Raw genomic sequence first — 16087 nt, 5'->3', positions numbered from 1 at the left:
TATCTTACCACTCTGAAGCAGGCCCATTTCAGCCTCTGTACTAATCTGGAATTGCTGAACACTCTTTATTCCCTGCCTGACTTTCCACCCTTGGTTGTCTTCTAGGGAAAATCACAGCAGGAACAAGTGATGCAGAAGAAGCTGCAAAAATTCTAGCTGAAAAAAGACGACAGGCCCGCCTGCAAAAAGAGCAAGAGGAAAGGGAGAGACAGGAAAGAGAAGAACGAGAAAGGTCTCTCTATTTCTTTGTGAAAGTTATTACCTAATAATTTAACCTGTATCACTGAACATGCTTGAAACTGTGGTAGTTTTGGAATCAAGTAGGAGCTTATATGTATTTGTTGATTTCTTTAATTTCAGACTCATATTTCATTAGTGTCTTTTGCAGTCTCTGTGATTAGTGAAGTTAGAAAATTATAATTTGGCCTCTTCAAGAACCCTGAATAAACTCTTACTTTTCCAAATACTTCAAGCATGTCCATGCTGAACTGCACAATGCGGTCTGGACATACCTGAAGTATTTTATATTGTGAAAAAATATTTGAGGTGGCTTTAAATGAGCAAGATCACGTAGCAGAAACAGTCTTGCAGCAGCAGGATATGCATTAAATGGCAAAGCTTGAATAATTCATAATTAACCTGAAGTTCATCTTCCTGCCCAACTCTGCTGCAGGCATTGAGGGCTCTGAGTGTGGGCAGAATGAAGGTTGCTGTGTCTGAGCAGTGAAGTTCTGCCTCTGTTCTGGGAACAGGCTTTAAGGTGGTTTTCCATATGGGATGCTGGTTGCAAGTGTCAGCAATCCATGCACTTCCTTCAACACCCTAATAGTAAATCACTAATTCTGCATGTCTAGATTCTACTTTGGGTTTTCTTATTAAAAACATAGTGGGTGAGGTGGGAGTGGAATGACCAGCTCCTGCCACTTACAAAGCAATTCTTAAGGAGCATGATGTCTCTCAGTGGGCCAGAGAACAGGACAGGTGGAATTTAGACCCAGTGTTCCACTGTGCTTTGTGGAATTTGCTGCTGCTCATACCATCTGTTTATCTTCAGATGAAGCAAAAGGATAAAAGAACTTGCTTGTTCATAGATACCAGCATTCTGGGTGTCAAGTACAGGGGAAGGGGGTTGTCTTTATTCTTGAAACTTAATTTTATTATTGACACTAATTGAAATTAGCACAGAAATATTTTCTTTGATCACACATGTTTTTCAATGGAAATTGTAACTTCTATGAAATATTTCAGGCATTAAAAGTAAGATTGGAATGAAAGCTTGATAGCAACCTGAATTCTGAGCATGTGCTCATGTCTTCGCTGTATCCTGGCATCTTTCATGAAAATATGTGCTTATGCATATGTTATCAGTTACTGATGTACATACAATAGGATTCATGCTAAACAAGATGAAGCCTTTTAAACCTTCTATTAATATTTTGCAGGCTTGAAAGAGAAGAGCAGAAAAGAAAGGCAGAAGAAGAAAGACTTCGTCTGGAAGAAGAAGCTCGTAAGAAGGAGGAGGAAAGAAAACGTGAAGAAGAGGCAGCTAGAAAAAAGGCAGAAGAAGAAGCTAGGAGAAGAGCTGAGGAAGAACAAATGCTAAAGGAAAAGCAAGAAAAAGAGCTCCAAGCCAAACTTGAGAAACAGGTATCATCTCAAACAGAAATGTGAAAATTTTATACATGCAAAAAAATACTTAATATTTGGTAGTCTGCCTGAAATAATGTTCTGTTGAGATTTTTGTGGGTCTGGGTCTTCAAAGAGACAAGAGCAGTTGTTGGTTGCTGTAAAGTTGTTTATTGCATGAATACATCAGTCTTGGAGGCAGAGTTCAGAGTATTAAAGTCTAAAAGCTTTCTGGCACAGTCCCAAGCAGAAGCAGCAGCAACAGCAGCTCCCACACCTTTCTTATTCTTCTTCTTCCTCCTTTTCTTCTTCTTCCTCTCTCACCCCAGTACAGGGAATTTTATTCACAAATCACCCAATCAGCTAAAACCACAATTCTAAAACATTCTTCCTACACCTCTCAGAACTCAATTCTGAAGTATGAAAGTAGTGTCAGTCCTTACACACAATTTACATATATAGTTCTATCTATTCACATAAATGGTTCTATCTGTTTTATCTGGAAATGCAAGCAATGTTCTGCTATGTTTTCATTATGTCTGGAGATAAGATTCTGAACTTTAAACTAGGCTTTAGGGCTTTTGACTCTCTTAAGGCACTTAAAGTATATTCCTACTTACTTAAAAGTAAAACTTCTACTTCATGTCTGTGTGGCTTAGTATATTTTAATTTCTCTAAAGGCTTTCAATCCCTGCATTCTTTTCTCTCTCTGAGGGACTCAGGCTTCTATTTTATACACCCCAACAATGGCCCTAACATATTTTACACGTTTTGATTAGAGGGAAGAAGCAGAAATCAAAGCCCGTGAAGCAGCTGAACAGCTTCGCCTTGAAAGGGAACAAATCATGCAGCAAATTGAGCAAGAAAGGCTGGAGCGGAAGAAGGTGGGTATTTGCATCTCAGGATAGTTTTTTCATTCCTTGTTTAAATACATAACCCAGGAAGCACCCAGTAGTGTCTACTAACAATAATCTGGAGGGATTAGAGGTGAGTAGTAACGGAAAATTTAGTATTTGTTACTTGCCTGTTAGGGGAATGTGGACATCAAAATTTGTAACAAGGTGGAATTGCCTGAGGCAAGTGACTTTCTACAAGGCACTGAGCAAACAGAGTCAGCCTCTACCTGAAAAGTTAAATGCCTGAGACAAACAAGGCATGACAAGGCAAATGTCAATTGCTGCCCAACCCAGGACATCGCTAACTACTGAGAAACATGAGTGACTTTGTTTAAAACTTTCTCAACAAAAGTTCTGTGTCATTAGTTGAGAAAGTTTGTGATTAACAGACAGCTTTTCCCTCACATGGCTGTCTTTGGTTGCATTATGCAGAGGAGCAGGATTGTCTGGCCACTTCTGTGCACAGAAATGGCTGAAGCTGCATAAATTAGCTTTGTTTACAGCTGTGTGGCTGGAAAGAGAACAGCTGCAGAACTCCTGTCTGGTTACAAAAGGTCATCTATCCATATATGTTATTCCAATATGTTTTCAACTGTTCACCACACTGTTTCAACTTGGAAGCATGTTGCAGTTGCAGACCAGAATATCAAACCAAAGTGGTTTACATCTCAAATAATTTCCTTTTTAATGAAGAAAGAAGGAAAGCAAAAGTATTTTAGGATAATGCCTTACATGTTTCCAGCAAGAATAACTTCAGATATTTCATTTGCTCTTCTATTCCAAAAATGCTAACTATTTTTAAAGGAACTGTTTGGAAATAGTTGGAAAACAGCTGGATTAAAATAACCACTGTTTGTTTTAAACAAATGCCTTGTTCCAGAACTGAGCATAATTTATAGCTGCAAACACCTGGTATTAAAATACTTGTTTCTAAAGTGCATCTGCTGAGAAAGTCATTGTTCTCTAAGATCTGATAAGTTAAAGGCAGCTTCAAGATATTTTCTATCTTTAATTTTCTTTAATTTTCTTATTTGTTCTCCCTTTTCCAAGACAGGCAGAGAGGTTGTCATGACAGTAAAGAAAAGGTTGTTTGTCCTTTTTTCCCCCTGTTTCTTGTGTTACATATTCTGAGTGCCATCTCATCCTCAAATTTATTTTGATTTATAGAGAATAGATGAAATAATGAAGAGAACAAGGAAGAGTGAAACCCCAGAAATAAAGGTATGAAACAGTATGTGGGTTTTTTGTTTTGTTTTATTATTGCATGTGGAAATTAAATTCTAGTTTAGTTCCGTGTTAGTAAGTGTACTTAGGTACACTCTAGACCCAAATTTTAGATGCATTTCAAGTTCACTGCTACAGAGACACAGCTTTTATGCAGCCTTTGCAAGTAGGATAATTGTCCCCCTCACTACTAGCAAGGGGCAGCAGCCCATTCCTGCATGCTGGATCTGCAATGTTTGCTGCTCTTGATGTGTCTTCCTGCTTTGTACCAGCCAGTGAATTAGTTACTGAGCTCTCTTTGTTACGCCCGTCAGGAATGTGGGTTTGAAAAGAAGGCAGTTGTGTCCAGCTAAGAAGCTTTAATCTACTAAGGAAACTGTTTGTTCAGTTACTTTCAGAAAATGTTTTCTTTTTTATTTAAAAAAAAAAAAAAAAGCTATGCCTAACTAAAAAGGGGAAAAAAGTCCTGTCTTGCTGTTGGTCTTTGTCACCCTGTGACCCTGGGCAGTTTCACAAGTTTTGAGTCCAATCAGTTCCATGAAGATTACAGTCCTCCCTCTAATACAGCTGAGTCATTGCTTGATTTCAGAAGGAAGAGCCAAAACTGGAGATCCCGTCAACTTTGAATGTGGAAAAGCAGCCAAAGGCCCTTGTTCTCAACCAGCCAGGTAAAGATTGCCATATTTTTCTGACCTATTTTCATGGTTGAATCGCTTCAGATTTTTTTTATCTGAGGCAGAGCACTGCGTATTATCATCAGTTCTTTGCTTTCATCTCAAAAAGAGCAGCTACATTTGCATCAGTGACAAATGTTGGAAATTGGAGACAGCTTTGCATTGCCACTTAAGCAAAAGCAGAATAAAATTTCTCCTCCATTTTGGTACCTGATGTAGCATTTTTATGAAAAGTTCTAATCTGCCAATATGTTTGATTGCTGCAACCTACCTTCAAATTCTGTAGATAGAAAATTCTTGCACACAACCAAGCTTTTTATAGTATGACTCTAAATCTTACATTTAATTAGACTTCATAAAAAAGAATATGTATTTAGAGGATTGTTAAATAAAATTTGCATATCTGACATTTATCTATATTTTGTTTACTTCCCCAGGCTAAGGTTTTTAGTACGTGACGTAAAAGATAAAATATTCTCTTCCTGTTTCCTCTAATTTAAAAGATGTATCACAAAGAGCAGTTTTGGAGTGGAACAGAGGGATGACAGTATAGTATGAGTAATAGATTAAACCTAATCTACTGTCTTGTCAATCTTCCTTTCTACTCCTTCTATTAACTTAAAACTATTTAAATAACAAAGTTTCTACTGTCATAATTTCTAACTTTCTTTTGTAGAGATCAATGGATTGGCAACCTGCCTGAAAAATAAAAGCTTAGAAAGTGCTGCTTCTGTAATCCCTTCTCAAGATGTAGTTGCTAATGGACTGAAGTCAGTTTCGGGACTTATTCAGCTGGAAGCTGTTGATGGGAAATCTAACAGCATGGAAGATTCAACAGATGAGGTTCAGTCCATGGATGTGAGGTACATCTGCCAGCAGGGTTGTGGAATTCATATGAAACACAGGATTTTGGATTTTGTTTGTTAATACTCTACTGCTTTCCTTCTCACATCCCCCCACAGCGGCAGCTGGGTGTGCACTGAGTGTGTTCTGATCCTGCCCAGAGGCTCCTGGCTGTGTGATACAAGAGCCACAGAACCTTATCTCACTCTCACATATTTGGGGGAGGGAACTCTGAAATCCTTCCACAGTCCTTACTTATGGATTCCATGCAAGATTGCCCAAACCTTTCTGACAGTTTTGTGAAAGCAGCTACTGCAGATATTGTTCTGATGTCATCATTTTTTTAATTTGGCTGCATAGCTGTAATGCATAAGCATTTCTGCCACCATACAAACAGAATAAAGAAAATAATGGATTTAGAATTTTAATTACTTAACAAGCAGAAATGTATGGAAATCAGTAAATAATTTTGTGGTTTAAAATATTCTGACATTTTGATGGAAGGATGTGCAGAAAAGAAGGATTTTTTAATTTTAAGTTTTTTTATTTACATATTTTTATATAGATAGGCAGTTAATTTAAAGCTTCTAAGTCAGAGCTAGGTCTGAATTTTTATACTGTTCTCCCTTAATCAGTAAGCTAGTTGAACATCTCATACAGTCTCAGTATTTCCAGCAAATATGCATAAATACATAAAAAATACCCTGCTGGGACTGACCAGAAGACTGTGTAGCCCATTATTTGGTCTCAGAGAGTATCAGTAAGAAAAACTAGTGAGGGAGAGCACCAGAGCCTGCAATCCAAGATCAGTCAAATGTAGCTATAAGGATATTGAGGGTGCAAGTTTGCCTTGGCCTTTTAAGTGGCTACTGGTTGACATGTTGCCCATAAGTTTATCCAATAATTTTTTTTTCTAGCTGATGCTTGTGTCTAGGACCTCACCTTGAAGCAGTCTGTACAGTACAGTCTCACTGGGTAGATCACATTCTCTGATCCCTGTTAAACCATTTCTTATTGGTGGCACTGGGCACCCCTTACATTTTGTGTTGTAGGATTTCATGCATCATAGTTTTGCCCTCAGCTCATCCACCACCACATCATGGTTTTAGAAATGTCTGTGAAAGCCTTCCTCTGCCTTCTGTTCTCCAAACTAGACTGCACTAGTTGCATTTGAGTTACTGAGCCTTGCTGCTGTAATGGTTGCAACATTTCTTAAGTTCATAAGCTTATTTATGGGATTTCTGTGTCTGAAGTATATCATAAGGTCTTAAGAAATAACTTTTTATTTTAGTTTTGAAATGTATGTGCTTTGAGTAAGTGTTTGCAGGATCAGGGCAGTAATGTGAAAGATGCAATAAACATTTAGGTAAAGGAGTGGTGCAGGGACTGAAATAATGATCTGTAAACTCAGTTCAGTAAACTATCAGACAGGGTTTAGGAGATGAGTGTTCATGTCACACAGCTACCACAAACCTTAATCATTAAGGGATATAGGTTAGGTATGACCTTCCATCCTGAACATGGCAATGTCTTTTTTCTTTGGATTAGGACATTCTCTAGGTAAAAGCTTGCTGCAGCTGCCTTAAGATAAGTGGTAGTTTCTGAACAGTCAGAGGTTTAATTTGATTGTTCCTTAATGAAAAGTTATACACCTCTTATTCTGTGTCTTTCTTCCTTTATCTTTTGTATAGCCCAGTTTCAAAAGAAGAACTTATCTCTATCCCTGAATATTCACCCATGAATGAACTCATGCCAGGTGTTTCTTTGGACCAAAATGGGACGAGTAATGCCAAGGCTCTTGAAGACCTCTTGGATTTCACAGGCCAAGCTACCTACTCCAAGATGTCCAGTGATACCCTTAGCCTAGATGACTGTAACAAAAACTTGATTGAGGGATTTAACAGCCCGGGACAGGAAAATACACTTAATTCTATCTGTTGACAGTCTTGCTTTTCAGCAGAACAGATACAGGTACAGTATTGTATGATAAATTACTGTGATTACTTACTAGCTTCCCAGAATATTGCAGCAGTGTGGAGAGAGAAAGCTCTTCTCCTAGGTATTTAAATTCAGCATAATCTTGGAGATTTGCAGCTGCCTGTAAATTGGCATCATATGCAGACTGACTGTATCATAGCAACCACAAGTATCTGGTAAATGGAAACATTTCCTTTATGCATCCAGAATTTCTTTGTTAATACAATACCTTTCCTGGATATCTTTGGAGCCTATTTGCATAAAGAAAACAGTTAAAAGTGGGGCCAGTCAAGGTCATGGTAGTTATTGCTGCTGCTTACTCTTTTCCACTGCTGCAAAACTTGAAGTGTACCATCACACAACCCTGAAAAGCCAGCATAGTAAAAACCCATAGTAGGCTTCAGTGAAAGTTTCAAAGTACAAAGCCATAGTCAGGTTTTTTGGAAGAGTATATTCTCTAAATTACAAAACTGAGGTAACTTGCATAACTGACTTAATATTCTTCTCTTTTTAATTGACAGAGGTAACAATTTCTGGAGGATATATATCCCTGTGATGCTACTGGCAGTAAAATATGAGCTTGTCACTTGAAAAAGCTTCTGCAGTCTTTGAACACTGGATTTCAAATAATCAGAGCTGAATATAACTTGTCTTCCCAGGGAATATGTTGAATAACTGGCTGCTTTTGGTAGAAATCAATGATCTAGAGCCTTGATGTTTCAGGGAAGACAGTGTGTGCATTAGAATTTGAGCTTTAGCTGCTAATAAAGCACTTATTTCTTCTTTAATTTAAAATTCATATCAACACTTCACTGTGATTTTTACCTGTGCATTTTATTTTTAAATAATTCTTTCCTAAGATTGATCATACATCCATTTAGACATCTTTTTCTTGTAAATAATGATGGGGTTTGCCCACAGTGCATTGAAACAAAATAATATACTGTACTTTAGTTTTGTGCCTATCTTTTTTTGTCTTTAATAAGGAGTTATTGGCAACTTTTATGAGGTGTGTAATTCAAAACTGTAGCTGAAAAGGCTTGAAAAACATATAGCTGCTGGAATCTAAAGAGCCTTCTTATTGACTGTGGAGTGTGGGAACTATCCATTTATGATGATGTTGACACTTTTAGTCACTAGTGGCACTTACTGGTTAATACTAATTAGTCTGGGAGCAACTATCAACTGTGTTTAAAGTCATATTTGTGTAACACTTGTAAGCAAAGTAGGCAAAATGCCAAGTGTAAGCCCTTAATATATATGTAGTATAGGTGTAGTAGATCCGAGTGAGTGATCAGGGGGGTGACACATTAACCTTTAAATATGCAGACACTTGATTGATATCAGCAGGCTTTCTATCACACAGAGAAGTATTTTATCTTCCTGTAGGCTCAACAAAATGGGATTTGGTCAGCAGCAAAACAATATGTGAGTGTCAGAAACACAAAGGCCAAAATGCATGCCAGGAATGCTTGGGGCCCTTAACATTCTGTAAACATCTGTGTGGAACAGTCCACATCAAGATGTACAAGGTCAGGACGTCATGTGCCATACAGTGTTAACTTTATTTCTGTTGGTGAACCTTTCTGCTAGATCAAGTGCTGCTTTGAGGACATTTTGTCCAGTCCCTTATAAAAATAAATTATAAATACAACTCTCTTTGGACACTAACACAAAAGATATGAAAACCTGGGGGAAGGAGGTGTTTTGTTTTTTTCTTTTTTTTTTTTTTCCACGTGTAAGAGTTCACAGCATAGATTGACCTCAGTTGTAGCACCATTCTTGTGCTCTTAAAAGTCAGCAGTGGGAAAGTAACCAGTGACATGATGTACAATGCCTAAAAAAAATCATACCTACAACAACCCAGCTCTATTTATGTTAGTGTACTTCAAAGAAATACTTTCTTTTGACTGTGCAGTAAGCTGTAGCATGGTACTGTGTCTTCCAAATTAGTCCTTCATCTATTTCCTAAATAATAAACAAACAGAAAAGGTTTGTTTTGGTGTAACACATTGTGTTTGACAAATGTCATATTATATTTTATTATGGTGTCATTGTATAACCTGTAGATTTCTGTATTTGCATGACCTGTATAGCATGTATAAAGGTGAAATACATTTTCATTTATTAATCTAACTTGTTTCTTATCACTTTTTATTCCCACAACAATATGACTGATTTAAAAATACATGTGTTTTAGTTTGTTCCGAGGTGTTTTCTGGAGGAGGGTATAATACTGAATGAAGGAGTGATTGTCAGAACCTCAGAATATTTCACCATTGTTCCCACTGCTTTATATTCATTTACTTTCTGAAGTCCTGCTAATACACTGAGGAAGTGCAGGCTGGTGGCCAAAGAGCCTTAGGGTGAGGACACCAAATTGTGGCATCCAGAGGGCTGGTGACAATATAGGGGCCATTTTGCAGCCCCAGCCTCTGCTCTCTGGCAAAGAAAATAAGCTGAAGAAAACTTGAGAGGTGGACATTGTTCTGTTAATGTGCAAGAGCTATTCTGTAAGAATACCTGTGGCAAAATGTTGAACTTCTCTTCAAGCTGTATGAACACACTGCTGCTTGGAAAGTGACCAGCCTGGAGCTGCTGTTAGTTCTCTAATGAAATGCTTTTTAATATATTTTTTAAAATCATCACTTCAGTCAAAATTGCAAGTGAGACAGTCCGGTATTAATACTCTCAGTATTAATTATTATCAAATTATTATCAATATTAATTATTCAGACAGTTCATTTCATTTTGACTCCTGAAACATTCATGTTACTTGTCCACTCAATTGTTTGCTAAGATTGAAGGAAATAAGATTATTATTTGTGAAGAAGTTGCATATTTGCAACTGCAGCAAATGATCACTAGTGATTCACACAAGTCCTTGATAGAGATTTTCTGCAATTATTTTGTATAACTATTAGTAAGTTTCTAAAAGGTAACACCTGTGAGGTAATTGGGCATCACAGTAGCTTTCTGATTAGGTTCAGCACTCTTCATGATGTTTCCCTGGGAAATGGCATCCAGAGCTTGCTTTGGACCACTGTGAAGGCTCTAAGCAGACCTCTTGTCCCCTCAGGGAGTTAATTTCAAAATAAAATTGCATTGGTGAGGGGTGGATCTGGACCCCCAGGTTGTAATTTCATCTGGTGATGAACAGCTAGAAGCAGGGGGAATCATCCTCTCTCCTTTAATTGTACAAATGAGATGTGTGCAGAAAGCTGCAGAAGTAGCACAGACTGCTACTCTGGCTGGCAGGGTGTGGATCTTCCCTCTGGCATAAAGAGAGCAGCACCTTTCCCTGCTTTCCACCCCACCTCAGTCTCAGCTTGACAGCATTACAGCTGAGGTGCCCCTGCCACCACCCTGCTCCTGCTCAGGCACTGTCAGTGTGGCAGTGTATCTCTTCTACTGCCCAAGGCAGCACAGTGGCTTTCAGCATTCATCATGCTGGTGGGAGAAGCCTGAGATCCCAGGATAACTGGGCTTCAGTGCTGCACAGCAGCCTGGAAACCCGAGAAGGAGACATCCTTCCCATTAAGGTTTAAACTGTATTAAAATGCAGGTAGTTCAATATTCAAGAGCTGACATCTAGACTTTGAGGTTTATATCTTGTTTTCTCTAAGTCTGGCCTGTGTCCTGCACAGAGGGAGACTGTCCTGTAAGCAGGACTAATGAATTCATGGTAATATGCTGCTCCTTTTCCTGATTTAGTGACCTGCAGGACTTCTGCCTTATTTCTCTTCTCCTTCAATATTCAAGAACAAGGTGGAAACTGCAAAAAGTCTCTTCATTTGTTTTCATTTCAGGATAATGTTGTTCAGGCTGTTGGTTGCCTCCAAAACCAGTGTGAAGAGTGGTGGTTCATCTATGCTGCCACTATTTATAGGTGCACAAAGAGACCTAAAGGGCAGTTATCTGACATTGGGGATGTTGATTTCAGTATTGATATTAAATTCTGAAAAGTGTATTATTACTGCTGAGCCACTATGCTAAAATCTGGAAAATATATTGTATGTTTTGACTGAATGCAATTTTCTCTGGATTTTCTTTTTGATCTTCAGGAAAGGAGGTTTTAAATTCAATCTCTCCATAATACATATGCTTAAAAATGACAAAACTTAAAATATTCACATGCATTTTTGTTAATGCTGTTAGTGCAATTATACCAGTCCAGAACACTGTGAGCCAGAATGTTCATTTTTCCCCTCCACTTTTTTGTCACATCAATCATCTGACTTATCTATATGATATTCTACAGCTGAAGAGTAGGTGATGCTGTTCACTCCAATTTAACATGTGTGTTGAAGCATGGAAAAGTCCTTAAAACTGCAGGCAGAAACTCTAAGAGAAATTATATTTAAGCTTTTAAAACGATGACCTGAAGTATAAGATAACGGTTTCTTGATCACTGGAATTTTAGATACTGGTTTTCTCACCAGTAGCCTTGTTTGCTCTGCAGCTTGTATATGTTTTATAGCATTTTGATTATTCAAGACTGAGCTTAGTAATGTTTCTAAACTAGCAGCTTTGATGATTACCTGAGACCTGCAATTTTCAGGATCAAAATAGAGGCTCTGGAAGATAGCATGTCATGTTCACTTGGGAGCTTTATGAAAATGGATGTGTATCCTTGCTATAATCAAGCCTTAATGATTTCCAGAGGAAAAACCAACTATGATGCAGGAGGAATCCAACTAATAGAAAGAGCAGTAAGCAATGAACTGTGTGTTCTAGCAATCCTTTCTCTAAGAATAAGTTTTAAAATAGTTACATAAATAGCTTAAAATAATGCCTTGGGTTTTAGCTTTTATATTTTCAGCAGCTTTGCATATCACTTTAGAGCTTGCTGTGCCTACAAGGAATAACTTGAAGTCCACTGCAGTTGTGGGTGATTAGAATTGTACAATGAAGGACTCAAGGACATAAAATTGCACAACTTAAGAAAAAAATACATGTAAGAAATATTCAGAATCAGGGAAATTACTCTGTCAGTATCTTATGTTTTTTTTCTAGAAATAATAGCCCCTCTAACCAAATTCAGTAAGCAGCACAGTATGCAAGATCAGAGCAATACCTGTAGCACCATATTAACATGCACAGATATCCCTTTTCAGAGTAACCTCTCTTTTAAAATACAGATGGCACCATTGTCTGAAATACCATTTTTAGTCCCTTAAATATACAAAGCTGTGGGAATTTAATCACTAAATTCTGTAGAGTAACTTGTAATTTTCCTGGTGTGAAATGTCAGTCAGGAATAATCTTTCCTTTTCCTTTCCCTTTCCCTTTCCCTTTCCCTTTCCCTTTCCCTTTCCCTTTCCCTTTCCCTTTCCCTTTCCCTTTCCCTTTCCCTTTCCCTTTCCCTTTCCCTTTCCCTTTCCCTTTCCCTTTCCCTTTCCCTTTTCCTTTCCCTTTCCCTTTCCCTTTTCCTTTTCCTTTCCTTCTTCTTTTTTTTTTTTTTTTCTTAAACCTCTTATCAGTTTAAATACAGAAATTAAAAATAATACAAATTCTGGCCATTGCCTGCTGAAATGGGTTTGTTCTCTCAGTTCCTGGACAAAGGCTGCCCATACCACAGCTGGCAGAGAAACAAAAGTCCAAGGAGTCTTTCAAAGACTAATTGTGTGCACTAGTGTGTCAGGGACAGCACTGAAACCCTGCTGGCATGGGCAACAGGTACAGTCCTGGTCAGACATGGCTAAAACTTTCCCAGCTGAAGACTGGGTCAGAAGTTCTTCCCTTTTGGTAAGAAAAATTTGTATTTCTAACCTACAGTTTTACAAAGTAAATTTATGCCAGGTTTCTTGGGCCAGTGTTGGGCTTTAGGGCAGGTGTCCTGTAGCAAATGAAACTGCTGATGGATTTAGCAAATAAATGAGCTGTTGAATGGGTGGAGGTCGCAGTCACTGAAGAATGCTAAGACACTGCACATATTTACTACCACATAATTACTATTGAAATTCCTAAGTCAAATCAGTATCAGTCATGCCCATAATGTTGTCTCAAGCTGGACATTTTGAAATTTTCTCTCTCCTCAGTCAAACTTTCATCCTGCTGTTTTACTGCAATTTCTCCTGTCATCTTTCCAAGACCTGGCTCTTGCACAAGCAAAACATTGCAGCCTTTTTGCACCTCTGCCTTCTTCCTCAAATTCACCTGTTGTGGCCTCTTGGATGATAAGCTCAAAGCCTTTGTTTTTAAAATCCCCTTACTGCACTTATGTCACACATTGGTATTAGTTGATACACTGAGATTGTTTTCACTGGTATTTTGCCAAAACCCTACCAAGTTCACACGGGCTGTATGCCCAGCAGCAATGGCACATTTTCATGTGTTGTTACAGGAAAGCCAGGATAACCTTATAAATAAAACACTGGCTTTGTTATGTCATGAGAGCCCAGGCTTGCTGGAGGCTCTCTTTGAAGAGTAATTTGGTGATGCTATCGCAGCCAAGTCATGCAGTTAGTCATCCTCTCACATTCCTTCAAGTTTTAATTAAACAATTACTTTACAGCTTTCCTTAAATTTCAAGGCTAAAGAATGTAGCAGGTATTTCCTCAATGAAGGAGGGAGTTGATGACTGTTGCTTTGAGCTTAGATTGGAAAAAGTATCATATTTCCACAGGAAACTGTTAAAGAAAGTCGTTATGACTGAGTTTGGGGGTTATTGCTTCATTCTGGAAGAAATTCTTGTCTGCATGAGGTATTACAGATTTGAAGTTCCTTTGACAAATAACCTCAGAAATTGACTTAAACCCCAGTGTCTATTTTTTTATAAATTGAGAGAGCTGATGCTCCCTTGCTGGAGACTTAGAGGTTTAGCTAATTTTGTTCCACTGAATGATAGAAATACTTTTTATTACTACCATTAGAAGAAGCAAACGACTAACATGCCTGCAAAGAGTTAGGCAGCTCACTCATTTCATAACAGAAGATGCACTTTGTGGTTTGGTGAAAGAATTTTGATAAAAAAGTGCCTCATTGCACTAAGGAATAGGGATGAGTGAGAGGAGGAAGAAAAAAGCATTAATGTGAAACTCCTTCAAAAGCAGAGATCCAAGTTAATGAAGCCATGCAAACCTAATCAGGAGGCTTAACAAGATAGTTAAATGCAAAAGAAAACATTTCTCTTTAGGTATTAGGTATTCATGATTTAACCTTGGACAGCAATTCTTGACGGTGGATCAAGATAATCTTGTGGGTGTTGACTCCACCAGACCCTCTATCACTGTTCCATGATGCTTCTTCACTTCTATCATCATCTACAGGTTCTGTCTGCAGACACCAAATTGTGTATGACAGCCAAGCCAAACCACTCCTACAACAAGATTTTAATGTCATTTCTCTGGTGCACCTCAGTGGAGAGCAGGTGTTCAGCAGCAGCTGCTGTGGTGGTCAGCCCTGGCATTGCAGGAAAGTCCAGTTGATGCTCCCCAGCACAGCCTGGGGAGCACATTCCTTGTTCTCTGCCTGCTTCTGTGCCTGACCTTGCCAGCGATCAAGGAGATGTTTTATTTTTTTTAAATTAGCATAATATGGTTCAGCAAAGGTCAGTGCCAAGAGTAACATTTTAAGTGGAAAATTAAATGCCTCCTTGAAAGAACAGATCCGTCAGATCTGTCTGCTGTCAGGGGCTAGTTCCTGCTTTTGAATTTGAGGTAACTTCCATTCATCATTTCCAAGTATTTAGCATGCAAACCACAGTTGTGCTCTTTCCAAAGGGAATGTTTACTAAATTAAGCATTAAAGGAATATGAAAGTGATTCTCTATTCTAATGATACTTAATTAGAAATAAAACATGGAAATAGATTAAAATAATTAATCTTAATAAGCAGTAATTGCAAAGTCTTGTGCAATAGAATAGCCTTCCCAATTTAGAGGTGGAGCATAATGATGCTGTGGAGCTACTAATAGACACTGATTTAAATACTAATTTAACTTGTAAAGTATGTGTAAGCTGTTTTTTACTTACACGACGTAGTCCTAACCACCGAAATCCTCATGTATCCATCAGAATAGTATCCATCCAGCTATCCATCAATATATGTTGGCTCAAGACCATCTGAGGCAACATCAAATAAATGGGTTGATAATGAAATTTGATAATTTATTTTATGTAATGCACACAGAGGCTGTCTGACTGTACTGAGAGCTCAGTTTTTGTTTTAAGTCTGCTTACTTTTGTCTCAGTGCAGAGGTAGCTCCCTATGTGCAGAAGTCAGGCAAACCATTATGCCAGCTGCAGCAGGAAATAAAACCTAATCTTTTTTACTGTTAGCTCAACTTTCTGAATCTTGATAATGAAAGTGATGCCTGGAAATGCTGACCTGGAACAGAGACTAGACAGAGCAAAAGGGATAAAATAGCTATTTATTGAAAGGATACACTTTGGGCAGTAAAAGACCCTGACTGAAGCTACACCCAAATCAAATCCAAGACGGATCCTGGTCACAAGTATTTATACTTTTGTAAGTTTTGGGGTCAGTTATTCAACCACAGTCCCAGGCTATGAAGTATCAGCCCCCTGGCTTGCCCCCTTTCCCTCGTCATTGTTTTTGCTTTTTGAGTACTGGTTATCTTTGATTCTCTAGCTAGGAAGGGATTGTTTTGTCTAACTATACTGTGAAGAGAACTTACTAACAACTAATATGAAGTTTCAGAGTTATACACTAAGCAGCAGAGATTCTGAAAAATATAAAAGCTAAAACCCAAGGCATCAAAAGAGTGGCTGCCTATGCAGTAATTATCCCACATATTGCCATATATGTCTAACTGGGACTGCATTTTATCTGGCTGAGCCACCCTGGACCAGGTTTTTTGGCAAAAGTGCAGATTAATGGCAT

At 38.2% G+C, this 16087-nt stretch overlaps 1 protein-coding gene across 3 annotated transcripts in view; it reads left to right on the top strand.

Annotated features, from left to right (window-relative positions):
• MAP7D2 (MAP7 domain containing 2) overlaps window positions 1–9376 on the top strand; it is an 80206-nt gene extending 70830 nt beyond the window's left edge. For all 3 annotated transcript variants that reach the window (XM_056496331.1, XM_056496338.1, XM_056496321.1), the window contains 8 exons: window positions 106–232; window positions 1443–1647; window positions 2406–2510; window positions 3690–3743; window positions 4336–4414; window positions 5097–5283; window positions 6955–7234; window positions 7762–9376. In XM_056496331.1, the coding sequence (XP_056352306.1) occupies window positions 106–232; window positions 1443–1647; window positions 2406–2510; window positions 3690–3743; window positions 4336–4414; window positions 5097–5283; window positions 6955–7204 (1007 nt within the window). In that variant the 3' untranslated portion in view covers window positions 7205–7234; window positions 7762–9376. The remainder of the gene's footprint in view (window positions 1–105; window positions 233–1442; window positions 1648–2405; window positions 2511–3689; window positions 3744–4335; window positions 4415–5096; window positions 5284–6954; window positions 7235–7761) is intronic.
• Window positions 9377–16087: the final 6711 nt, after the last annotated feature.

Source organism: Oenanthe melanoleuca, chromosome 1 (genome assembly GCF_029582105.1).
Source record: "Oenanthe melanoleuca isolate GR-GAL-2019-014 chromosome 1, OMel1.0, whole genome shotgun sequence".
Taxonomy (NCBI): Eukaryota; Metazoa; Chordata; class Aves; order Passeriformes; family Muscicapidae; genus Oenanthe; species Oenanthe melanoleuca.
This window is presented reverse-complemented; position numbering and strand designations above follow the sequence as displayed.